This window comes from Rhipicephalus microplus, chromosome 5 (genome assembly GCF_043290135.1).
Source record: "Rhipicephalus microplus isolate Deutch F79 chromosome 5, USDA_Rmic, whole genome shotgun sequence".
Classification (NCBI taxonomy): Eukaryota; Metazoa; Arthropoda; class Arachnida; order Ixodida; family Ixodidae; genus Rhipicephalus; species Rhipicephalus microplus.
This window is the reverse complement of record NC_134704.1, coordinates 8,923,698-8,951,466: the sequence shown is the minus strand read 5'-3', so window position 1 is coordinate 8,951,466 and position 27,769 is coordinate 8,923,698. Positions and strand designations below refer to the sequence as shown.

At 46.6% G+C, this 27,769-nt stretch overlaps 1 protein-coding gene across 1 annotated transcript in view; it reads right to left on the bottom strand.

Annotated features, from left to right (window-relative positions):
* Positions 1-27,769, bottom strand: part of LOC119174026 (uncharacterized) — an 82,078-nt gene that overhangs the window by 24,703 nt on the left and 29,606 nt on the right. The window contains exons 8-10 of the mRNA XM_075894255.1: positions 25,203-25,464; positions 20,863-21,050; positions 19,133-19,321 (exon numbers count right to left, since the gene is read on the bottom strand). Coding sequence (XP_075750370.1) covers positions 19,133-19,321; positions 20,863-21,050; positions 25,203-25,464 — 639 coding nt within the window. The remainder of the gene's footprint in view (positions 1-19,132; positions 19,322-20,862; positions 21,051-25,202; positions 25,465-27,769) is intronic.

The window sequence follows — 27,769 nt, the reverse complement described above, 5'->3', positions numbered from 1 at the left end:
CAACTCCAGGCTTTTTGAATTCTTCGCCAAGGACCTCAGTCGTTCAAGCTTTAGGTCTGACAATAATGCCAATGCCTTCTTCTTAACAGAAGCCGGCTTACAAGTGACTGGTTTGAAGTTTTTTTGCATTGCTTGAACAGCCTTATCCTGAAACATGCCCGCGGGCATCACGACGAAGGATCCTTCCTTATCTGACACCAAAAGCCGCAAATCACTTGCGGCAAAAGAGTTTACTAAGCGTCGCGACTGGCCATCTCGACTGAATCTCGTACTGCACTTGGAAACCACATCAATACACTGTTTCAAACAAAAGGATCGGTTAGGCTCAGAAACCTGGTTAGCAACGGAATGAGTCATTGCCAATTTTTCCGTGGCGGTGAGCTTTGGTTCAAAGGCAAATTTGGGACCAAGCCCCAGAAATTCCTGGTCATATTCTTCAATGTGGGCACCTCCAAGAAGCACAACCCGACCTGTACCTTTTTTCGCCTTCGGTCGTGGTGGTAGCGTCACCAGCACAGCCCTCCAAAGGTACTCAGTCGCCGCGTCCGTGGCCGAGCACCAATCAGCGTAGAGTCGCCGCTTCCGACGGTCGTCGCCTTCAGCACCACAGCATACCCGCAAACAGCTTCTGAAGAACCGCGCCTGCCGCCACCACTCCGAGCGCAGAAGTCGGCACACTCTCCTAACATGACTGGGGGACGGCTGTAGCCAACCGCACAGCCCCTGAAGATCCGGGGGACACTGTGAGATCCTGGCATACCACGAAGCAGTCCGTGCACGGCAGATGCAAACGGCGATGACTGAAGAAATGGCAGATGCGTCCATGAAATTGACGTATTGACACAAAAGAGAGCCCGAAGAACTAGCAATAAACTGTTGTAGCACCGAAAGGCGGGCGAGTTGGAACTTATCCATAGTGGGCAGCGCACAAAAGGAAACACACAAGAGAAGGAATCAGGACAAGCGCTGGTCTAACAACTGAAAGTTTTATTTGAAAGAAAGCAAATATATACATGTGTACACAGAAAATCAAGTGCTACGCAAGATTACTTCCGATCAATGAAACCAATCTCCTGTTCAGATAAAGAAACAGATGGCTGGCTAACGCAAATGCCAACACTCTTCGCCATGTGGTAAGCCTCAGCAATCTCACGTGTCCTTTGATTATGATGGCGGTCGATGATTGCGGTTTGCTCAAAAGAAGGAATACAACCGCAATCGCGGCAATGGCTGGCGAGGTGAGACAGAACCCCACCCTTTAAAGAATTTTCATGCTCCCGTAGCCTAATATTAATACATCTACCGGTCTGTCCTATGCAGATTGTCCTATGCAGTTGGCGAGATTGCTGAGGCTTACCACATGGCGAAGAGTGTTGGCATTTGCGTTAGCCAGCCATCTGTTTCTTTATCTGAACAGGAGATTGGTTTCATTGATCGGAAGTAATCTTGCGTAGCACTTGATTTTCTGTGTACACATGTATATATATGCTTTCTTTCAAATAAAACTTTCAGTTGTTAGACCAGCGCTTGTCCTGATTCCTTCTCTTGTGTGTTTCCTTTTGTGCGCTGCCCACTATGGATAAGTTCCAACTCGCCCGCCTTTCGGTGCTACAACAGTTTATTGCTAGTTCTTCGGGCTCTCTTTTGTGTCAATACGTCAATTTCATGGACGCATCTGCCATTTCTTCAGTCATCGCCGTTTGCATCTGCCGTGCACGGACTGCTTCGTGGTATGCCAGGATCTCACAGTGTCCCCCGGATCTTCAGGGGCTGTGCGGTTGGCTACAGCCGTCCCCCAGTCATGTTAGGAGAGTGTGCCGACTTCTGCGCTCGGAGTGGTGGCGGCAGGCGCGGTTCTTCAGAAGCTGTTTGCGGGTATGCTGTGGTGCTGAAGGCGACGACCGTCGGAAGCGGCGACTCTACGCTGATTGGTGCTCGGCCACGGACGCGGCGACTGAGTACCTTTGGAGGGCTGTGCTGGTGACGCTACCACCACGACCGAAGGCGAAAAAAGGTACAGGTCGGGTTGTGCTTCTTGGAGGTGCCCACATTGAAGAATATGACCAGGAATTTCTGGGGCTTGGTCCCAAATTTGCCTTTGAACCAAAGCTCACCGCCACGGAAAAATTGGCAATGACTCATTCCGTTGCTAACCAGGTTTCTGAGCCTAACCGATCCTTTTGTTTGAAACAGTGTATTGATGTGGTTTCCAAGTGCAGTACGAGATTCAGTCGAGATGGCCAGTCGCGACGCTTAGTAAACTCTTTTGCCGCAAGTGATTTGCGGCTTTTGGTGTCAGATAAGGAAGGATCCTTCGTCGTGATGCCCGCGGGCATGTTTCAGGATAAGGCTGTTCAAGCAATGCAAAAAAACTTCAAACCAGTCACTTGTAAGCCGGCTTCTGTTAAGAAGAAGGCATTGGCATTATTGTCAGACCTAAAGCTTGAACGACTGAGGTCCTTGGCGAAGAATTCAAAAAGCCTGGAGTTGCAGGTGTTCTTCTCCGCCAAGACGCATAAACCCGATGTACCCTTTCGGGCAATTGTGTCGGAGCGTGGCTCGTGGCAACACGTTGTCTCGGGCTACTTGCAAACCCACCTCAGCTCGTTGAATTTAGTGGATCCATTCTTGGTTAGGAATTCACTACAGGTTGTTGATTTCTTGGGTAATCAGAACCTTTGGGAAAAAAAGTCTGCCTTCAGTGTCGATGTTCAGGACCTGTTCTACTCACTGCCGCATAATTTTCTGTTACTATGTGTTAAGGAAACTATCACTGAACTAAATGAAGAAACGCGGTTTGTTGACAAATGTGGTATTTCTGTTCAAAGTTTCCTTGAACTTCTTCGTTTTTATCTTGATTCTACTTTTGTTTCTTGGCAAGGGGATTTGTTTGTTCAGGCCTCAGGTGTATGCATAGGTTCCAGAGTTGCCCCGGTCCTAAGTGACATATTGTTGAGTAGAATTGATCGCGATCTAGAAAGAGATTTTGAGGGTTGGGGGACTCGTATATTTAGGTATGTGGATGATTACTTGGTTTTTTTGGATAGTGTTAGTAGCTTACATGATAAGGTGAACATTCTCAAGGCATTTAGGGAAAGGGGGCAGGGTCTTCAGTTTACGTGTGAAGTTCCCAATGAAAAGAATGAGCTTCAGTTCCTTGACCTAACATTGCGATTCCAGGATGCGCATGTCTGTTGGTTATACGCTCCCAGGTCGGCTTAACCCCTCCTAAACTTTAAATCTGCTCATTCTAAACTGGTAAAAAATGGTATAGTCACTTCATGCCTTCACGCAGCTGTCGCAAAATCTTGTTTCCATGCCACAGAGGAAAGCTTTCGTAATCAGTGTGATCGGCTTAAGACAGCGGGTTTTCCCACCGCCTTTCTCGTTTCTGCTTCCGAGCGTTTGCTAAAGAAAGTAAATAGTAACGCGCAGCCCACCAACCAACCAGCAACCTCTCAACGCGAGCAAAAGCGTTTTGCAGTGATTCCCTATGTACATTCCATTTCACATAGATTAAAGAAAGTTGGGGGGCAGTATGGGGTTGACGTTGTTTTTTCAAGTGGGAATAAATTGGGTAGCTTATGTGGCAAGATTCATAGACGCGTTAAGGGAATTACGAGGGCGGTTGATAACACTTGTTCAATCAAGCACGTTAAGAAGTATACCGCATGTTCGACCGGGGTAGTCTATAAAATTCCTTGCTCGTGCGGGAGTGTCTGCATAGGACAGACCGGTAGATGTATTAATATTAGGCTACGGGAGCATGAAAATTCTTTAAAGGGTGGGGTTCTGTCTCACCTCGCCAGCCATTGCCGCGATTGCGGTTGTATTCCTTCTTTTGAGCAAACCGCAATCATCGACCGCCATCATAATCAAAGGACACGTGAGATTGCTGAGGCTTACCACATGGCGAAGAGTGTTGGCATTTGCGTTAGCCAGCCATCTGTTTCTTTATCTGAACAGGAGATTGGTTTCATTGATCGGAAGTAATCTTGCGTAGCACTTGATTTTCTGTGTACACATGTATATATATGCTTTCTTTCAAATAAAACTTTCAGTTGTTAGACCAGCGCTTGTCCTGATTCCTTCTCTTGTGTGTTTCCTTTTGTGCGCTGCCCACTATGGATAAGTTCCAACTCGCCCGCCTTTCGGTGCTACAACAGTTTATGACTGTGTGAACTGCGCGAATAAAACTGTGTATTGGCATGATATTTGAACTGGTTTCAGTGTGCTATTATGTTTTTTTTCTTTTCCGTATTGTTAATTTTTGGGTACCGTTCTGTATTATTATTTTATTTTTCGCTGCAGAACTTTGTGATATGGAGTAGCCGAGTCAATAGGCACTTCAACCTCTCCACAGCAAAACAGTTAAAACAGAACAGAACAGAGCCTGCACCTGTTGCTAGGGGTCATTCGTGTTTTTTAAAACGCTCATTGACACACCGCTTAGTGTCATTTTTTATATTGATTATATGTGGGGTTTAGCGTCTTGATACCACCACATAATTATGAATGCCGTAGTGGAGGGCTCCGGAAATTTCGACCACCTGGGGTTCTTTAATGTACCCCAAATTTGAGCAAATGGGTCTACAGCATTTTCGCCGTTGTCGAAAATGCAGCCGCGTCATTCGATCCCGCATGATTTTTTATCCTAACTAGTTGTTTGCTAAAAGTGCATTTGACGTAGTTTGTTGGTGTGAACGCGGTAATCTGAAATGTTGTAATCACACGTGATTGTTATGTGCGTGAGTGACGTGTTTTTTACGAGGTCGCGCAGATAATGTTGGCTACTTGAGAAGATCTATTTTCAACAATAAGCCAGTTGTTAGATTGCACTCGTTTGTCACACTTCTTGCTTCGTCCTTGTTTGTCTCGCACAAAGTGGCTAAACGATGAATTCGTTCAAACTGGGCCGACTAGCAGTCTTGCTTCGTATGTCACTTCGCGCTAAAAGGCACTGAGGCTTGGCACCGGCTGCTTAGGCGTGCGCACTTGAGGCCATTCATGTAAGGGGGGGGGGGGTGCCAAGTCTGCTCCGCCTCTTCATCATTGTTTTAGCGTGCATGCAGGGCTGTGCAAGTTTTGACGATATTGATGGCCGAAGTCTCCTGATAGCATATTGCAAGAAGTCTGCCAGTCTTCACTCCCGCAAAGTTTGAAAACAAACGCAGACCTATGTGACCAGTATGTCTGTTTTGTTTTTGCATCCATTGCGATACGTGTTTTCTGTATAGGACATGTCCAAACACTACAGGGGGTGTAGAGGGTTCTGCGTTGAGATTCGGGTTCCCCCATAGACGTAGGCAGATTTTTTTTTGTCAAATGTGAAAGATGTAGCACCTCTTTCGCTAAGTGTGGGCTGGACAGGTGGATAGGGTCCAGTGTCGTTTTGCAGGCCGTTTGCCACGGCAAAAATACGGGCCCGGCCCCTATTGGAGAACCTGGTGCTGCACTCCTATGTCCGGTTTCAATCTGATGTGATCGCACTGCGGCAAGTGCTGGTTTTGCGGGCTCTTTGCCTGCTCCGTGTGGTCAACGGAGCCATCGGCTACTGCTTGCCTCATAATTAGATTAATATTTTTCACGTGAATCCGCAGAGTGAACGTAACAACGTTGCTTTCTTCTTCTTGTTTATCTTTTTTTTTACTGTTGAGTATGGCAGTCATGGTATCAGGGAATATCTAGGCAAGCGCATCTGCTGGGCGTGAGTTCGTACATATTCGGAAAAAGACGATTTAAATATAAAGAGATGATAGCGAAAAAGTAGGCAGAACCGGAAGCAACGAGTGTTTGTTAGTCACGGATATGTGCCGATGCTATTCACAATGACGGTGAATATCGAAGGCATGCGGCCTCACTACGGCCACGCGTAAAACTCGCCTAGTCAGTTTTTCACACTTGTGCCGAATCTGTTCGCGTAGCATCAAGAAAACCGACATCTGTGCGTTGCTTCTTGGTTCGAGGGACAACGCACATGGCCAAGGCAATTCTTAAAGACTTCCGACCGAAGCAGCATTGTGTGCCGCCATGCATCGAACATCAAAAGAAGCTGCCGTGTGTGACGAGTGTAGTGCAACAGTGCGGTGTTGTTGGTGTGGTGTTTTCGGTGCGGTGCTGTTGTGGTAGCGCAAGTGATGCAAAAGCGGTTGTCCAACGCGATGTCGGCACCACACTACGGACACGTGCACAAGGAAAAGGACGGTGCATGGCGCGTGGTGAGCAAACGAGAGAAATTGGACAAAAACCAATGAGGTTAGCACGAAGACGGCGAAGAAGAAGACGACGATGGGCTGAAACGCGGAGAGGGATTGTTCTTGTATAATTTCTCACCTTTTGAGCAAGCGTTGTGTAGAAAAGTTACATTATAAGGTACACTGTGGCCAATACCCTCGTGGGTATGAGTCAAGATTTTGTAGGCGACAAGACAAGACGAGACCCGAGGAGGCAAGCGAACAACGCGGCGCTGGTGTCAGGTTCTGTACTGTCGACCTTCGGGGACGAGTACGAAGGTCCAGACAGTGTCGAAGGGTCTCCGCGACCAGTGGCTCGCGGTTCCTGCCGCCTGCTTCGCCCGTCCCGACCGAGGGCCTGCAGCCTTCCGGCGTGCGACGTACGTGAACGAGGGGATCGCCGTGCTGCCGTGCCAAGACCCTGACTCGGCGGCGTCTCAGCCTACCTGTCTCCTCGTCCGTCCTACGAGTGCCCGTGCCACCGTTTCACCGTGTGTGCAACGACTAGGCTGCCCCAGCCACTGCAAGCATCGCAACAACCGGAGACTGTTTTTTTTTCCCCCTTTGGAACGTTTGATGGGATTTTTTTTAGTCTCGTGATGCCGGTCAGAGTAGCGTTGTGGTGAACTTGACCTTATTTCTCACAGTTGCTTGTATAATTTCCCATCTTTCTTCTTTTCCGTGCGCTATAAAGTTACTTTTTTTTTGTACTGTTCGAAAATGGCTCCTCTCCCTCCCTATCCGAGGCCTTGCCTCAAATGAAACATTGAGAACACAAAACCTGCGTAACACCGTGTTAACGCTGTTCCTTCACATGAAATCTCTCCAAGAGTGGTGTGATGGAGCGTAAGTTAAGGCTGCGACAACGCTGAGCGGATTGCAATTGAGAGTGAAGCAGTTCGTCGAGCATCTGCATAGCTGCTACGTGCACCGAACGTACCACGGGATCGCGTGGCCGATGGCGTCGATGCGTTATCTGGCGACGAGACGCCTACTGCGGGACGGATGCGCGTCCCGTCATATCAGTTGGCCTGTCATGTCTCTCTCTCGGACGCGCTCGTAGCCAAAACGACAACTGCGTGTCGCTGTCCATGCTCCAACAAATTTGAGCCAATGTTTTTCTTTTCTTCTTTTTTTTTGCGCAGCGGGTTCCAGTGACGGATTCGCGTCGTGATTTATACCGGTTTGTTAGCATAACTAAGCGTAGCCAGCCTCCCAAAACCTGATGAAGCCTAACACACAAAAAATAAGTTTACTCAGCTCAGTTTGCCTTTGTTGCGTTAGACCAAGATGAACTTCAATGAGTCTATCTAGTTATGATAAAACAAGTGCAATAAGTACGAGTACATAAATAAAATTAGCTTTAAGGCTCATTAGATTTAGTTTAGCCTAATGATACTAGACTCGGTGATTAGTAATTAGTATCTTCCTTAGCTTGAACTCTCTGGTGTTCTAAAAATTCAGCCTGAATTTGTGTATTAGAACTTCTTTAATTACACCTAATTATATTCAGACGAGTTTGATGATGCTATGATCAGCCACACTTAAATTTTCCTAAGTGGGGTGAATCGCTGCCTCATTAACTTAATACATAATTAGTCTAATTATGACACGTGAAATTCTAGTATGTTTAGTGTGTGATTGGATATCAGACTAATTTATCAACCATAACTATTACTTCATCAGGCTTTATCAGGTTTTGCGAGGCTGGCTAGGCTTAGTTATGAATCAATCAGGATAAACAACTGCACAATCCCGGCGCTGGATCCAGCACCGTCGCAGCCTCTACATTAAAAAAAAAAAGAAATAGCACAAATTCGGTGAAGCAAAGACAGTAACACCCAATTGACGTTTTGGCTATTAGCTTGTCGGAGAGAGCGATATGAGAAGGCAACTGATACGACGGGACGCGCATGCGCGCCGCAGCAGGCGTCTCGTCACTAGATAGCGCGTCGATGATGCCTTAGGCCACGCGATCCCGTGGTCTGCACACTTCTGCTCACGCCGCAATTGAAGCTTAGCAGTGGTTTGAAAAGTACGCGGGAGTAGTTGCTGAACTTGGTGACTAATTCTTTCGAAGCAGCTGCATTGATTGATATGTGAAGTTTAACGTCCCAAAACCACTATATGATTATGAGAGACGCCGTAGTGGAGGGCTCCGGAAATTTAGACCACCTGGGGTTCTTTAACGTGCACCCAAATCTGAGCACACGGGCCTACAACATTTCCGCCTCCATCGGAAATGCAGCCGCCGCAGCCGGGATTCGAACCCGCGCCCTGCGGGTCAGCAGCCGAGTACCTTAGCCACTAGACCACCGCGGCGGGGCCGAAGCAGCTGCATCTGCGACTGTCAAGGTGTATTGACGATGTGCTCGCAAGACACCAGGTAAGATAATCTCTCTGGGAGGCCACTCTACTACTGCTTGAAGAATTTCTTCGAAAAAGAAAAATGCGACCTTGTTCGAGTCTTCGTGCACACAAAAGGTAACTACAACTGTATCCCTGCATGGTTCACAATCGGCTAACAAGATTCTAATAAGCCGCAAAAAATATTTTGCTATAAACATATATTAGTCTTACAAATCGTCTCTCCTTATCGCAGTTTCACTGTGCTGCAGCTGAAGATTGATTACTGTGGTGACGCGACAACGGTCATTGATGCGGCGCAATGTGCATTCGACAGCAGTGTTTGCATTGCTTAGAGTCTCACGAACCGGCTACCTTTAATTAGGACACTGTTGTGGCAAAGTTTTTTTTTTTTTTGTCACCACAATTGAGGCTTGTGCGTAAACGACAATTAATAGCAATCAGACTCGTCCTGCAGCAGAGGCTTCTTTGACATGGCTTTCATGCAGAACTTCATGTCGGAGTCAGTAATCTGTTAAGCGGAAAATGACAGGCAAGGTGCACTTGTACTTTCTTCTGTGATAGCAGCGCCAGAATGCATGGAGTAGCGAGAGAAAGGAGCGAGGCTGGGTAGGCGCGATAAACATTAGCCGTGATATTGCTTTCTTTTTTCAACAAGAAGCAAAAGTGTTTGCCATCTGCAAGTTTCCAAGTGTACATGCGCTTCATGCGATGAGTGATGAACCGTGAAGCACCTCTAGGTGTCTTTTTATTCTTGGGGCACTTTTCCTTGCAGCCCTATAAGCCGATGTCGGCGAAACTAGGCGGATAAGTCAAAGCTAGATGGCGTCTCCTCGCCAGTGTGCCGTGCCTATATCGGGGGGAGTTCTTTTGTACTAGGACGTAGGTGCATGACCTGAATCCCAGGCTGCGGAAATTCCAGCTGTACATTGTGACTCCTTGCTAGCTCGCAGGTGTCTTGCGTAAAATCTCAGAATTTCACTTCGTGCTATAACCAATAAGAAAGGAGTATTCAGTGTGCCAACTTGTGTGGCGACAATACCACTTCTTTCACAGCGACTGCCGTGATGAGATCGCAGCAACAGTCGATTTTTTCTGGAGTACTATTCTGCCGCCGCCGGTTTCTGTAACTGCTATCACGCACAAGGCGAAGAGAAAGTATCCAGGATTGAGCGGCTGGGATGTAAACATAGGTCCTCTGCATTACAGTCGAGTGTTCAATAACAGAGCAATGCCGGTGCTAGAAACTGCGCCGCAAAAAAGATCGTACGTGGATGTTACGCGCCACATTATGCTACTCGTGTAATGAGTGGGTAATTTGAAGCTGCCCACCCATCACAAGACTCGACCACAGTTCTTGCGTCTTCAGCCATAGCGTCCACAAGGTGCACATAATGTCTTACATTTCTGTAGGATGTAGTTCTCTTCTTCGCACAATAATGAATAATGACAGTGGGTTCTCCTCTATTACGGCAAGCTATAATAGGGTATACCTTGCAAATGTACTTTACGTGAGCAATCACCCAAAGAGAGTTCGTAACGGCCTCCAGAAAGGCCACAAGCGTTTGCAAAAACTTTGCTACGTGTTTTGCGCAGGCTGGGCGTTTTGCTCCCGATACACAATTTACGAGTGTGGCCTGCGTGAAAAGCGGGTCTTCTAGCCAATTTACCTTCGCGTGTAGAGTTCATACGTGTCAAACATTGAGTGAAAAATTCGAAACTATCAAATATTTTTCCGTAGCGTTATAGCCAGTGCTTTGACCGAAATAAAACGCGTGCATGTTTTGGTGTGCTCTCACAGATGCAGACTCGTCATATGCAATATTCTCTTAGGAGCAGGTTCCATGCCACTAAACAAAGTGTTGCGATCACATTGCAGGATCTATTAAATAGAACACGCTTTTTCCAAAGTTTATTCCACGTGCCAATGAAGACAGAAAGCCGCCCATCAATATTACGAGAATAAATAATCAAAAGCTCGAATGCTATAGCTGAATGCTTTTGCATTTTGGGTTTGCTTAACTGTAGTTCGCTGACTTATGCTACATTAAATGTCCTGCAAGCGGCGATACTAATATCGTGATCGCTTATTCCGCGTGGCACTTCATGTGGTTAGAACAAGTTTCGCAAACACTGGGGTAATACATGGGAAGAACTGGGCGCATGAACATCACGATTCGTGGTTGTATTCTGCTCACCGTAAACGTCACAATAACACACGCCGGGGCGTCAACCTCGTCGCAGATGCGCTTCTGTCTGTGCGACCTGCGAACAACGATGTTGTGAATTCCGTCTGTTCCGATAGGAGCTGCGCTATAAACGATAAGAAAAAAAAAACGCTGACTCTGGCGACAGCGACGCTCAGATAACCTATCTGGCACAGAATTGAGGTGGCCACCTGTGGCCCCTTATATAGGCGCTGTGTGTGCGAAGTCGCGCAGGCAGCCCGTAAACACATACCCGCGATTTCATTCAAATCTTACGGCGGACCTGTTCGCAAGTTCCTGCGGCAAGGGGTAACACAAGGAGAGGTTGACCAAGGCCTCTTTTGTTTCAAGACCACGTTACATGCTTTCAGAGGCTTTTTTCCGACAGGGGTCGGGCCGCAGAAGCAAAACCAGCGCGCTGCTCCATGCACCGTGCCGTGTAACTTACACGAGAAATGCGAGCGGGAGTTTTCTCGACACCGGCTTTCTTGTCCTTCGCCTCTTCGGCTCTTCACGTCTGTCCTTTTGTTTACCGCTTTTCTTGCTTGTGCGCTGCTGTTGAGATCTCCTCCATGTGAGCGGAAATTACGGCTCTGTGCTCCCTCCCCCTCCCCCCTTTTTTAACGTTGGTGCTGGCGATTGTTTTCGGCAACCTCTTGAGTAGTCATAATAATATCCACGCAGACAGTATCACGCAGTATTTCATGTTTTACTTTTTAGCACCCTATCCTTCTTCCTTTTTAAAGGCGATAGTATTTCTTGGGGACCTTCGACGGAAAAACTTTGGTCTGTCTGTCTGTCTGTCTGTCTGTCTGTCTGTCTGTCTGTCTGTCTGTACATTTGTCTGTTTGTCCGCCCTAACGATACCTCAAACGGCACCAAACGGCCAACCCCATCCGCAGCGCCCACCAATATTGCTCAAGGTTCAGCGTTCATAGTTGTGCGATTGTCAATTAAAAAGCAATTATTGAGCATATCTGAGGCGCTACAACAACGCTTCGATGTTATCTATGTCTGCCTTTATACTATAGAAAAGGCACACACAGGTAACTCTAAGGAATGTAGCGTTTAATCGCACTGCGCTGACAGTGCAACGCGATGCTCAAAAAGGTGTTTTCCAACGCTTTGCTACGACGTCACGGTGGTGGCACCTGCCCGTCGCTTTGCGTTCTACACCTTATCACCTCAGAGACTGGCGTGCATCTTTCTCCGCGGGCTGCACGCATTCGTTTTCGAAGGTAACTGCCAGATGGCACTTGTGTCTAACGTGCCTAGATGCGCTCGTTCGCCTCCGCCACGCGCTCGAGGCACTCTAACGCAGCGCCTTCAGAATACCAGTCACCGATTTTCTTGCGCATAACACAAATAAACGTTCTGTTCACTCTCTCCAGACGCAAGACTATCGTATTTCGACGACATTTACAGTGTAACATGTAGATTCGGGCCAATTTTTTTTTTTCATACAAGCGTCAATTTTTCTAATGTTGTTATCTACGCCACCAACGACTACCATTTTACCAATGCAATGCATCCCTTGAGGTTTTCTAATGCCATCTTTGACTGGTCGTTTCAGAGTGCTCGCCTGAAAGAGAGAGAGAGAGGTTCCGTTTATTTCTTACCTCAACCTCACTCCCAGGAGAGCGCTCCGAAGCGACCAGACAAAGATGGCATTAGCAATATAGCTTCTTTCACTAATATAAATCACTGACCAAGAAATAATTCCTACCACCCTGAAAGATCCATACTTTCATGGTAGAGCATTGCGCGCACTCGGGCCTGCCCGGAAACCCGGGCTGGGTCGGGTTGGGTAGTGTGGCTTTTACGGCGGGCCCGGGTCAGGCGTGGGCCTGAAGCTGCGAGCTTAGGGCTGGGCCCGTGTTTGAGGTGGCGGGCTCGGGTTTGTCCAGGCTTAGAATTTGCTAAGTTCTTACGATGGTTCCACGTTCGTTGTGCGCACATACATGCTCCATTTATTGTATCTTGAAAAAAAAAACTTCTTTCGTGTGGGGCAAGTTATTTGGAAAAGTTATATTGTCAAATTATATATTGTATTTGGAAAAGTTATATTGAGCCAGCTACAAAAGTAGCTTGCCCAACATAACTATTGCTACAAAAGAAGCAAGGTCCAGACTGTTTGCGACAAGATTTCAATTAAAAACGGGCCCGAGTCATTTATACGACGCCTTACCTTGTATCAGGGTCGGGTGTGGGACCGCAGCCTATGGATTCCAGGATGCGCCTACCAGCCCGCGACGGCGCACGAGGGGAGCCATCCGCCGGGCTTCGATCACCTCCGAGAGGGAGTTACTTATATATGCCTAATTGTAGGAGCTTCTCGGCGCTGGTGCGGATAGACAAGCCCAAGTTTGGCACTTCATGATTTTTCACATTAGTTTATCAATTTCTTTCCTTCCCTTTCGGACCAGTGCAATGCCGAAGCGACATAAATAGTTCGACCTGTGAGAAATGCATGTTCTTGCTCAGCCCACCCTTGTGGTTCGTGACACCGAGGCTAAGCACCTTCTTAGTCTTGGAGAGGAGGCATGAGTCCGTGAGTTTCCCCAGCAGCAGTCCGAGCACCCCGATGGAGTCTACCCTGGGGATTTTGTGCCCATCCGCCATGTAAAGCTGTAGGAATCTGCTCATTTTCAGCCCTTTCCGGGTGGGTCTGTACATGGTCTTGGCCGATTAGAGGCCCAGGTTCGAAACGTTTCTGTGTCAGCAGGAAACCCGAGCCTTGGATTAACGTGCCAAACGCAGTTCGCATTTTCTTCTCTCGAGGTCACGTGATCTCCTGTTTTGTTCGCCGCCTGGAGGAGGGCTAACAGGACAACGCGAGCACAAGAGTACGAGAGTGGCGCATGCGATCTGGCGGCTCGCAAAATTCCTGGATCCCCAATGCTGAAGAGCATTTCGCCGGAGTTGAAATGTCGCTATCACATTCTTAGCTTCGCCCCGCTGCGGTGAAACTGACTTTTTTTTCATGGTATCTGTGTTTTTGCAAGTAAACTCAGTTGATAGATAGTAATAATGACAAGGTTTCCAAGATGACGTTCTTGCCTGGCTTAAGTGACCATTCAGGGATTCATGGTACCTACCTCTGCCAACTAACACGCTCGTCTAAAATAACAAAAACGATAACATTGTATAACAAAGGAAACTATTCCGCCCTAAACAATGAATTTGCAGAATTCGCTACTTGCCTGCTAGCCGATTTTTCGCAGCGCTCTGTCGAGACTAATTGGTTGCTCTTCAAAAATAAAATCCATGACCTGTTCATGAAATACATGCCCACCATTACCGTCACCGAAAAAAAGACGTCCCCATGGTTCACAGCTACACTAAAACGACTCAATAATAAAAAGAAAAGACTTTTTAGATCAGCAAAACGATCTAATAACATTTCTGCATGGAACAACTACTACGCTGCGGAAAAAGCATTCAGCACGCATGCTATGAAAGAAAAACGTTCTTTTTACTCACAGACTTTGCCGGCCATGCTGACCAATAACCCGAAGAAATTTTGGAGCGTTATCAACCCTCAAAATTCCCAACCACTGGCACTGTTTGATAATCATAACCTTCCGATCCCCGACGATGAAGCCGCCGAACAACTTAATCATTTTTTCTCTTCCATGTTCACTATCGAACCTAACGGCAACTTACCTTCATTCCATCCTCGTGATTACGACATGATGCCGGACATCACGTTTTCTCAACAGGGCATTGCTAAATTAATCGACTCATTAAAGCTTACATCTTCTTGTGGCGCCGATGGCATCAACGCTAAAATGTTAAAAAACACACAACCCATTGTCAGTGTGATATTATGCCATATTTTTCAGCAATCAGTCTTCAGGAGTGGTGCCGGAAGACTGGAAAGTGGGTAAGATTGTTCCAGTCCCTAAAAAGGGCCCTTCATCCCAGCCTAGCAGCTATCGTCCCATCTCGCTCACTAGCATTTGCTCTAAACTAATGGAACATGTGATCTACTCTGACACCGTCAAGTTCTTAAACCGCCACAACTTCTTTCATCATAGTCAACATGGGTTTCGCTCAGGATTATCCTGCGACACACAACTTGCTTCATTCTACAATGACATCAGTTCTAGCGTTGACATAAATATACCCACCGATGCCCTCTTTTTAGACTTTGAAAAAGCATTTGACAAAGTTCCGCATCAACGGCTACTCCTCAAGCTTTCTTGCTTAAACATTAATACATCAACGTTCAACTGGATTCGTAGTTTTCTGACTAATCGGGAATAATTTGTGTACGCTAACAACCATTCATCTAACCATCTTCCCGTAATCTCTGGCGTCCCACAGGGCACAGTACTCGGACCCCTACTTTTCTTAATTTATATAAATGACCTCCCAGCTAACATTTCATCAAATATTCGCTTGTTTGCAGATGATTGCGTCGTGTACCGTCCAATAAAAAACCCTACCGATATTGCTATACTTCAAAACGACCTTAACCTTATTGAATCCTGGTGTAACGACTGGCTAATGTCTTTAAACGTAAATAAGACATCGCTAATATCATTTCACCGTAGGCAACATTATCAGCAAGCGACTTACACCATTTCGGGCTCTACAATCTTAACAGCAGAATCATATAAATACCTCGGCGTAACATTCTCAAGCAACCTCATCTGGTCCACTCACGTTAACAACGTAGCATCCTCCGCTAATCGTGCGCTGGGTTTACTTCGTAGGAATTTAAAACTTGCTCCCTCATCAGTGAAGTTGTTAGCTTACACCACATTTGTTCGCCCTAAATTGGAGTACGCATGCTCGGTTTGGGACCCTCATCAATCTAATCTATCTAACCTTCTCGAATCTGTACAAAATCGCGCAGCCCGGTTCATCTACTCCGAGTACTCTTATCATTCCAGCGTTTCCGAACTTAAAACTCGTGGCCACCTCAACAACCTAGAATCACGTCGTCATATATCTCGTCTCTGTCTTTTTCACAAATTTTATCACGCTCCTTTCAACGTTCCAGCCATCTTGCCTGCTCTCGGCTGCTGACCCGCAGGTCGCGGGTTCGATTCCCGGCTGCGGCGGCTGCATTTCCGATGGAGGCGGAAATGTTGTAGGCCCGTGTACTCAGATTTGGGTGCACGTTAAAGAACCCCAGGTGGACAAAATTTCCGGAGCCCTTCACTACGGCGTCTCTCATAATCAAATGGTGGTTTTGGGACGTTAAACCCCACAAATCAATCAATCAAATCAATCAGCCATCTTGCCTGCTCATCGATTATCCAGCCGTACAAACCATCCCCGAGCCGTTTATCCACCGCCAGCACAAACTACTGCCCACCTTCGCTCCTTTTTTGTTGCAACCGCCCGGGACTGGAACAACTTGCCTGCCTTCGCCATGCACCACTCCGACCCACATGTATTCAAGACCATGATTGAATCGTTAATATGTTGCTAATTATGCCCATCCCTCACGTAATACCCCGACTGGGGCCTTTGAGGTGTACTAAATAAATAAATAAATAAATAATAGTCGGGGTTTCACGTTTCAAAGCTAGGATATTAAAAGAGAAACCTTATAAGGGAGGGCTTCGGAAATTCCGACCACCTGCGGTTCTTTGACGTGCTCCTAAATCGAAGCATACGGGCATCAACATTCTCACCTTTATTGAAAATGCGGCCACAGCTGCCGGCATTTGATCTCGGGACCTTCGAGTCAACACTCGGGAGCCAAAACCGTTATAGACCAGGCCACGCCTATCTTGCACCCAGGTGTCTGGGCTCCAGGCGGCGTGTTCCCCTCGCAGACGCCATCTTGTTTTGAACTGCCAAAACCTGTATCTGTGTCAAAATAACATGACAAATGGTGTCCCTAAGACTTTAAAATACGAGAAAGCGTCCATTCACGCCACTCCCGCTTACAAGAAAGTTGCCTGGGCACCACTGCGCCGTTTTTTAATGCGATAATAATCAGTGCAAGAGGAAGCTCTTACTCAGCATTGTCTGTGATTATCACAACGCCACGCGCTAATCTTGCCGTGGATGTGTTTTCGGACTGCACAGATTTTCATTCAAAATGAGAAACGCCAATCTACGCCGCCAGTCATTAATTGAAGTCAACAGGAAAAACTACGAGCCCAGTAGAAGTGTACTAGTAAATACACTTACTGCGTTTATTCAATTTCAAGTGTGACGCTGGCTGTATTGCTTTACAGCAGTGATCTGCTTGCAGTATGCCTGCGGCAGCAAATCATTGCCGTACTCTTACGCAGGCCACATGTCAATAATATGGTACATTAAGACTCGCGCGTGCATGCACGCACTCTGCATGTTTAGTATACAATTGTAACGGCGTACAATCGCGATGCAATGCAAAGTGAACAGCAGAAAGCGTGGCTTTCGACTCCGTCTAATACATGACCTGACCATTGCTAGGCGAATCTGTGCTTTTAGCCGGCTTCACCAGCACTGTATAAAATCTTGGTCTGGCTGGCACTTTCGCAGTGAACGTCTGCAAAAAATAAACGCATGTGGTGCATGAGCACAGGCCGGAGCGGGATTATAGTGCTACGCTGACTCGGGTTTACAGCACGAATTCTGCCTAGCCCCAGCCAAGGCATGCCGCAGTTCAACCGAATCGAAAGCAACGCTTTCCGCTGTTCGCGTTTATTTTCATCCCGATAGTATGTACCTGATGAAGTTGCTTCCGCAGTCTGCAGTGCACGTGCTGTAGACATTCGTGACGGCCGAGGAAGGTCTTCTGAACGTTTCACAAGAAAACAGCACCGGGAGAGTAAAAGCGTGAAACGTTCTTACAGCCGGGTTCAGGGTAATATGAAGGTACGCGCTTGATTTACGCAGCGTCTGCTCGCGTCCAGGGTGCTGTTTCGCCGCACTTGCTACATATGGCGTGGCACACATTCCGGAAATGGCAGCACGCACAGAGCATGATGTGTTCTGGTGTATAGACCACAGTGGCAGATGAATCCAACGCATGCATGACGCACGTACGTTTATTCTCATTGACAGTGAATAATGATAGGTGAGTCTCCAATGACAAACGAAAAAAAAAACATTCTAATTATGAGAACACACACACAGCTAGAGGAGACATGGATGACATTTTGGCTAATTAAGCGACACATTGTTGCAGTTGCTGCGACGCTGGTGACATGCTTCGAGTCTCCTTGCTTTACAAGAAGATGATCAACGTCTTCAGTTAATCTAAACAAAGAACACCATAGTCAAGCGTTTGATGAAAGATTGTTTGGCGAGAAATCACTGGTGGAAAAAAGCACATTCATACCAATGGGTGCGGTCTGCCAAATGCAGTGCCTGGGGTGGGATGTATCTCACAGCGGCTAGAGCAAAATTTGTAAATGGCGTTTCAGGCACCACAACATTAGGGCTGCGAAGGGCAACTCAGACGCGAGCATCTTGGTGGAACAGAACGGAATAGTCATGCGCAACATTCGCTGGTACTCTGCAGCCACGATCGTAACTGAACGACATCAAACCACCCTCTTCTTTAAAAATCATGCCACACTCAACCGAATGTACTAGTGGTGAACAAAACGTGGCGTAATTTTCGTGAAATATACCGCGTTCTCGTACTCGATACATACACTTGCACGTTATGGGCCCATACTTAGGTTTTCATTGTGATAAAGACCAGTACATAGCAAGAAACATCATGTTGTTGTTTTCCTTGGTGAATGGACGAGTCGCACCACAAAATAGCGCGGTGGTTCACCTTTTTTTGAAAACAAAGAAATCTAAACGCTTTTTCTCAGTAGTCTATGCAGTTGCTCTTTTTGGTAATAAATTATAGAAAGGAACCGATACGGAAGATGACTGAGAAAGGAGCTCTGTCCCTTTGCGCCAACATTCTTCGCACCTGTATAGCAGGCAAAAATGAGCAATAATCGAGCAGGCTTCGCCACACGCTAATTTTAGCACGACATATAAAAACATACATCTGAGACTATGCAAAGGCGTACGCGGTAAGCAAATTATTCACAGGATAATGGGCTATATGTAACATGAAATAATGCTGTCTACGAAATATAATGGTTTGCTCTAAAAACAATGATAAGTGAAAAGCTAAGAGCGTTTTAAGAATAACGCGTTTTGGTTGAAAAGATAAAGTAGTCTCACATGACTGCCCACCGGCTACTCTTTAATACAAGTGCTGTCACATAATACTGTGTGATAAGAAGCAATATCTTTCGTGTTGCTGGTGGTAACAGCGGGAACAAGAAAGCGAAAACCGGCAAGCACTTTCGTAAAAGCCAAGCTCAGGTGAAGGTCACTTGGCTGTTATAAAAACGTCCGCTCATAGGTGCACTTCTCGTGGTCGGAAAAGGAGCTCCTGCGGCTTCGGTCGAAGGGAGATGCCGAGTACTTCGTCGAGCGCGAGTTTCGGGCCATCGGGCGGTGCCTCAACGGTGAAGTGCTGCAGAATGCTGGTGAAGTAGATGAACGTCTCCATGTTGGCGATAACTTCTCCGGGGCACGCGCGCTTGCCTGCGACGACGAGATGAAACACGTTTTAGACTAACTCATAAGAGAGAGCGAATAAATTGAGACAAAGGCAGGAAGGTCAACCAGTGCTATCTTGCAGTAAGGGGAGGTGGAAGAAAGAGATAGAAAGCGAAAAGTACACGTGGGAAAAAAAAGATCGGGGGTGCTACAGCCTATTCAGTAGGCCGCTACTACGCAAAAAGTTCAATAAGGCCTGTACTGACTTTCTGCGTGAGAACAGATCGTGTCGGCCTTCGAGCACTGAGTTCTGACAAGGGTCTGTCGTCAATGCAGGTCAATGAAGCTGTGCGTGCTGTAGCAAGGAAAGTGAATTATGAAATCAGTGTATGATAGATTGCCCATGCTGTCTAAAGTAGGTGGAGGTGTTCGTTCTTGTCCCATCACATGACGGGCCATGAGCGTAAGACTATTATTAACGCTTTCAAAATAGTGGGACAGCATGCTAAACGGTTACACTGAAGGTGAAACCCTGCTGCACACCATGCACGAAGTTAAACAATCGACGACCAGAATCATCGCAAGATATGAGCAGCAGTGCGAGAAACACGCACCAAGTTATCTTGATGTTCCGAGGGGATTGCAGTTAATAGGAGTATACAAGACAAGGGCCAAAGTAAAAGATAATAATGAAGTTTCTTTTGAAGCTGTAGTGATGTGAACTTCACCGTTCCTTTATAAAGGGGACGCTCACTGCGTCGATCCAGCCATGCACGGTCAAAGGACACATCAACCTGTACACACATGAGCAGCGTATACGGACGAAGTAAAGTTTTTCTTTGTCCCATCCTCGTTTCATTTGCACTGTGATTTTTCTTCTCTTTATCAAGCTGAGTGGAACTGATGACAGTGGATAGAACTTTTAAATAATTTATGTAAGTGTGGTTGGGCGCCTGTAGGTGCCCGGGAGCCCCCGGACAACGTTTCTAGGCATGCCTTGCCCACCAGCCACAGCTGGTCGTTCAAGTCAGAGGCCCCTACCGGTCATGGTGTTGTATGGAGGCTAAGGCACTCGGCTGCGCACCCGAATGTCGCGGGATAGAATCCCGGTCGCGGTGGCCGCATTTCCGATGGAAGCGAAAATGCGTGAGACCCGTGTGCTTAGATTTAGGTGCACGTTTAAGATCCCCAGGTAGTCGAAATTTCTGGAGCTCTCCATCATGGCGTTCCTTGTAATAATAAAGTGGTTTTGAAACGTTAAACCCTAAAAATTATTATTATCATTAGATTAGAGGCTCCAAGAGCGGTCTCCCTCGCGGAAAGGGAAATATTGAGCACCAAGTCTACTGACAGGGCCTTCGGGCAGCTCCACAAACAGTGAAAGCCTGTCTACCATTGGTGGCTTGTTGCTTCATCGTAAATTGGCTTGTGGCATTCTACAAGCCAGCATAAAATTTGTGTGCCGAGAATGGTCACGAACGTTGAAGCACGATCGGGGGGGGGGGGGGGGCTTCGTGGGTCTCTCTTGGTTAGGTTGTCACTCTCTCGTGTAAGGCAGTCTATTACCCAGGCAGAGGATAATTTACCGTAGGAGAACGGGATGAATCTCTCCGGTTTCTGTGGTCTCGTGCCGTCGTTGGCGAGGAAGCGCTCGGGTCGAAACACCTCCGGATCACCCCAGTAAGCTTGATCGTAGAAGATGGACCATATCGACCCGATGACGACGCTGCCGCGAGGTATCACGTACTTGCCCACCTTCACGTCTGTGGCGGCACTGTGCGAAAGAAAGAAGGAAAATTGGCAGCATGTTACACTCCGCAACACAGCACTCTTGGTAATGCAGCAAGTTATACATTCAGAGCACCTCACTTATTTCTCCACAGACTAAATCACCGTGACGTTCTCGGCCGATTTATTTGTTCCTGCGCCATTACTGTGACCACAGGCAATTTTATTTATTTCAATATCCCCAGTGAAATTAATAGATTCAATTGGAAAATCAAGGCGGCTTCGCAGTTGTGATGCCAAGCTTGAAGAAATTGTAGAGCTGAATAGGCTACTTTGTTTCTCTTCGGTTTTCTCTTTTTCTCCTCCTCTTTCTTTCATTTTCTCTTTTCCAGTCCTGTTTTTTTGTCCTAATTTCTATTTATCTTCCTATTCCATTTTCCTCTCTTCTTATATTTCTGCTTGTTTACTCTTTTTTTATACGCGGTTTTGCCTGCGTCACACCAAGCGACCACAGCATGCGGTTGACCGTGCACGTAAAGCACTCCGCGCCTATAATCATCATCAACAACGTGCTCGAAGAACAAGAGGAATTAAACTCCTACTGAGAACTAGCATGCATTGAATCTGATACAGATGGCTACGCTATGCGGGGTTTTCGCAGCATTGCGCCCAGAAGCGTGAAACGACGACAGGTTACGACGACCCGGTCCCCTGTATACATTGTTTCGAACTTAGAAGGGTGACACTATAAGAGGTGGAAGTTTTAACACTTACACGAAGGTAAAAAACGAAACGGGTGAAACAAATGTGATTCGCCGTGGATAATTCCGTGCCTGAGTTGCAATCAAACGTGGATGTGAGTTCCGCCCCTGAACAGCGGTGCACGTAGCATTGATCTGCCCATGAGGGTCGTACGGGTTACAGCTGGTTTCCATTGTAACCGTAAGTAGGTTCTCGCTGTTGATGTAAATACTGCGTGTACTAGAAATTGAAACAGCGTCACCCCTAAGAGAATATTACGTTTGACAGAGCGGAGTTGACGGAACGTTGGCAGAAATAGTGCAGGCAGTTTGTTTTCGACCGAAAACCAGCGACATGAACATTATTAGGAAAATCTCCAACCCTAAGTGCGCTGAAGTGTTGACGTCATGGAAGTGCGCAGATGCGATTGGATATCTAATAACAAATTTCTCTGGGCTGGACAGTGACTGCAGTGGGCGGCGGTTGCATTTATTTGTACGTTCGATGGTGTTAATCAGATTATATATATATATATATATATATATATATATATATATATATATATATATATATATATATATATATATATATATATATATATATATATATATATATATATATATTGTCGCTTAAAAGTGATGTCGTTGGCAATAAAGTTGTCGTTCTAAGGCTATACCAAAGTTGGCAGTGGTTGCTTGCGCAGTGCTTCCAGTTCACAATCAGGAAACATTATAACTGCGCTAAACACAAGACACGAGAACGAAGTGGACAGGATGATCGCATCGAATGCCAGTTCGCAGCAGAACTGCTGTCGTCGTTCGGCATATAAGGAAGGGTCAGTAAGCAAGTTTCCAATTCTGCGTGGGCTTGAGCAGGTGGCTTAGACCGCCCGTTTAAAGTACGCAATTTCTGCCGAAACCGCGCAGCCCCGGCTCCGGGACAGTGATAGGCATTTCGTGTGACAAAAGACGATCGTCGCGTTTTCATTTACCTGAACCGTGATAGCCGGCTGAACTCGCGTGCTCTTATTCACGCATAGAACCTGGGACGCATGGGGTGATGTTATCGCCCTCGGTCTTTATACGACACCTAATGGCGATGGTAAAATGTGCCAAAAATCACGTTAAACAATTACCCTGTCGCGTGCCAGACAAACACGAAGAGTGGCTGAAGATTTACGCCGACATCCGAGATTGTCTGCCGATTTCGTTCCTTGTACCGCGCTATTGAACTGGTGTGCGACTGATGGCGGCGCTGCGAACCGCGCTTGTATGACGTCAGTTCGAGGATGCGCGTACTTTCGAAGCGTGGCGCCGTATTGAGACCACCGTCTTGGTAAAACTCGGCAAATACGCAGTTGAATTGGTTGTTATAACAACCGTGGATGTCTGCGTTTAACGCTCATTTTAAAAGCACAGCGCTTTTTTTTTTTTTTAAACTGCAGCCCCTTGTTTTCTCGGTGAGTGCTGCGCAATGATGGAGTATACTGCTCTGTGCCTATACATGATCACCCACCCGAGAAAAAGGAGTCAACTTTCACTATTATAATACGGAGCTGAAGATGACGAAGAAGTGGATAGTGAAACTCGGAGAGGGAAAGCGCCCCACGACTTTATTGACCATGTGCAGCAAGCACTTAGACGAGTGACTTTTGCTATATCCGCCCTGCGCTCCTATTTTCGGTAAGCTTTCAACCGTGTTTCAGTGGCTTCGCCATACTTCAACCATTCATTGCACGCAGGCAACAAGCGTAGGCAATAGTGAGGTGCAGCCCCGAAACTTACCGCCAAAATCTCTAGACGGGGAGCCCACGACGCGGCCTCCGTATCGCCTCGGGTAAGCGTGCTTCGTAAGCGCAGCTGAGTGGTGCGGTACATCTAGGACTATACAGCTTTATATGGTTAGTGTAAGTACATGTATACGTAGTTGACTGATCAAGACAAGCGCGTTCCTAGCGGAACCTGCTGCCGATGTTCAGTGCGTTTCACTATAGGTTGTCAGATAATCTTTGTGGTGCTGTGCGCGGTATATACAATCAGTGATAGCTATTGGTTATAGTCTGATACCCGAGCGGCGGCGCTGTGTGGTATTGATATGAACTACTTGAAGTTCGAAGTTGAAGTTGAAGTTTATTTCAGGCAAAAGCAAAAAAAAGAAGAAAGGTACAATTTGCCTAGGGGACCGGCGAAAAGGCATAAAAGCCTGACAAAGCGCCTGCCCCCTGTAAACCCAAAACCCACCAAAATAACACAGTGCTCAGTGTTACTTAATGATGTCATTCTCATTGAGCAAACATTACTGAGACAAAGTGCAGCCATATGCATCGGCCAGGGGGTGCATTGAAGCGGGGCTTGCCCCTTTCGCGAGTGACACAAGCACCTACCGCCCAAGACTTTTCTTACTGCGATACAACACGAGCCTGCACCCTGCCGACGCCCATAACTGCAATACAAGTGCTATTGTCTCAAATCTGGTAATTTGATGCGGCTTTGCATTCCTAGTGAATGCTATGAACGCTCGAAGCAGCAATTTATGCAGCTGCTCTGCAGCAATTATCTCATGTGTTGTTTGCGATTGCCAAAATGGCAGAAATTAGCGGTTCTCACATATATGCTCCTGTTCAATTTAAGTGTCGCTGCACTGCAAAAAAAAATATCCCAAGGAAAAGGGCAGGCGTGCCCTTCTCTTTAGGATCGTTGTGAAGGCTAACGTTCTTTATCCGGGCGGACGAAGCACACCGAGGCACAGAGCAGTACTTAACCATTGCGCAGTGCTCGATCACCACGGGGACGTTGTGTGGCGGGTTCGCAAGTCAGCGTGTTTTAAGGGCCAGGGCCACGACAGTGATGTGATCTCCATTGACGGCACCGGCTGCGCTCATTCAACAACGTGGCCGGCGTCTCACACCGCCGCGCCATCGATGCGACATCACGACGTTTCGCAGGCTGTTTTCTACACGTTGTAGATGCTAGAGAAAGGCACGCGCCTTGAAATTTCGAAACGCTTGAAATAAATACTATCCAACGGCGGAAACTGCATATGCAGATGACAAGCGGGGACACTCGCACATAGTTTCACTTTCTGACCAGCAATGCGGTCGGCGGCATCGCCATCTGAGAGCTTTCTTGGCCCCTGTCGAATGGGCTGCGACTAAACCAAATTCATAGTTACACTCGAAAGCATTCTTTGTGGGTGTTAGTTGACCCTTGCGACGCTGATAGTTTGACAACGTTCCCGCCCCAAGCAGATGGTCCGCGCCCAGGAGCAGTGGCTGCTGCAGCGCGGTTGAGAGCGGAGTCCACAAACTGACGTCACACGCGAGAGCGTGCCACTCCAAGATCTCGAGGCCACTAGTGTCCCGGTTAGATAAAACTGTGCGCAAATAACGTGTACAAGAGCGGGCTTGTCCCGCATCCCCTCGTTCTAATAAGAACGGTTCGAGTGTTCAGATACTCACTATCTCATGAGGCTGAGAGGGTTGACAGGCTTGATGCGCATCGTCTCCCACATGAAGGCCTGTGTGTACGGCATCTGACTCCGGTTGCTCCAGGAGATGTGCGAACTTTGGCCACTCGCGAGCACGGCGTCGATCTCGTCGTGGATGCGACGCTGTAGTTGCGGCTTCATGGCGCTCACCAGCAGCAACCACTCGATGGCGGCGCGCACGGTTTCGCTGCCTGCGCCGAAGAAGGACGCTACGTTGCCCTTGAGCAAATTGCCTGCGAATCGATCGAAAAAAACGTAAACGTTACCTCTATGTTAGGCTCAAGAGGCATGGAGTTAATCACCGGGTCGTGAGTTCGTAGAGCGAGATAAATTCCCTTCTTTACTCACATTTCGGCAACAGTTCGTTTAACAACAGATACACAGGTTTGATCAGTGTTCCCAGACCGCTATGCATGTAATTCTATGGAAGTGCGGCTTGGGAATCCAGAACAAATCTGTCCGCTACGTTTAAAGACAGGCTCAAACAAGTGTGCGGGTTTAGAACCCAGAGTTGTTCAACTCTGCGAGTTGCGAAACTGCCCATATAGGCGCTATGCATCCAAATCGCGACACGCCATTGGCCAAAAGTCGCAGACGTTTTGTGCATTGCTTTGCACAAGCAAGATGCTTTGTTTTTGCTTTAACTTCCAAAGAGATTTGCATCTTAGAAGTGCATTGTGAATATATATATATATATATATATATATATATATATATATATATATATATATATATATATATATATATATATAAGGGAAACAAGTGTATACTCAAGGGCTCGTTTTTCGTGTTTTACACAATATTAATGAGATCTAACAGACAATAATGCCAAGGAAGGTATAGGGGAAGTTATTAGGCCAATTCTAATGTAAATGAGAAGAAAGAAAAGTGGGTGAAAAGATAAATTCTTTCGAGGGTCGCAGGTTCGGATCCTGCCCAGGGCAAGTTATCTTTTCACCCACTTTTCTTTCTTCTCATTTACATTATAATTGGCCTAATAACTTCCCCTATACATGCCTTGGCATTATTGTCTGTTAGATCTCAATAATATATATATATATATATATATATATATATATATATATATATATATATATATCTTTACTTAACTCCTATGACGTCTGCTACTGTTTACAAATGCTAGCTCCTTATCGGACAGAGCTATATAGTTTACTGACGCAAGTCACGTACTCACGCGCTATGTATGCTGCTTGAATTATCACTCTGAGGTACAGAGGCGTTGGCAAGGTGGGGCTGACGTACATAGATATTTTATCGGTTCTGTTATTTGTGTCCGTGATTTGGTTTTATCGTATGTGTCATGACGCTGTTTGTCAATACATATTTAATAGTTTTTCGAATAAATTTTCAATTTGTGGTAAGCGCTTGTCACTGTCTTTATGCCCGCGTCTTAGTAGTGCGCTCTCATTTCAAAACAATCATGTATCACCAACTCGCCCAATCAACCATATTAATCAAGTGACAATGTATGTGGTGACGTCACTAATATATATGACCTGTGACGTCATGATTCCTCATAGTGACGTCACCACATAACTTTTTTGATTAAGTAGTACTGTCATCGCCGGTGGTCGCTTTTCGCGTTTGATGACGCAACTAAGGCTTCCGCATTGACATTTTCTTCCTGTGCTCAAGATGCAACGAGCAGGGAGTGTTACACTTGCGATGTTGCAGAGGATACTGCGGCCACAGAACGCTTCGACTTTGTTTGAAGGCGCTACTTTGAATTCTTGCCGTGGCAACTCACCCAGCCTATATAAGCAAAGGCGACTGTGGCGAGAAAGTTTTTTCGCTATGGTCATAAAATTTGTCTATGGTCATATCCGGTTAGGAAGGAAGTTCCACAACAGGCGTGATTGGAGGACTCTGTTCTGAACCAGCATGCTCCCACGACGGAAATTAAGCAGCGTAACATCTAACGAAGGCGTTTTCAGGATTTGGAGACTTGTGTAGGAGGCGCCATCTCCAGGTGGTAAGCATGGCGTCCTATCACAAATGAGTGGGAAATAGACGAAAAAGTATTCGGATCTTTTGAAAAAAGCTCTTTATCAAAAACGACTCAGATTAAAATTGCAGTGTTGAACTACGAAGCATGTGGCTTATCAGAACGATTGAGTACCACCCATTAAAAGCACATGGGTACCTATTGTAAAATATCAAACACTCTGTAAAGCCACGTGCTTTGCAGAGGGACACTGCATTTTTACCAGAATGCTCAAATAAGTCCCTGCTGTAGTTAACCGGCTGTCGTTTTTGATAACCAGCTTTTTTGTGAGATATGATTTTGTTCGCCTATTTCGCATTCGATTACGGCAGATTACCGCGGTTGCCGACGGAAGATGACGCTGCATGCACGTGCCCCCATACGTGGTCATGCAGGAGACAAAGAAACACTTTTCTCCTTTTTTTCCTGTGTCTTCGTTTGCATTTGCGTCAGCACTTAGCCCCACGTTCATTTGGTACTTTTGTCTTTTAAATGGCTGCCAAGAAACAGTGTGTTGACGCTTTCCCTGGCAG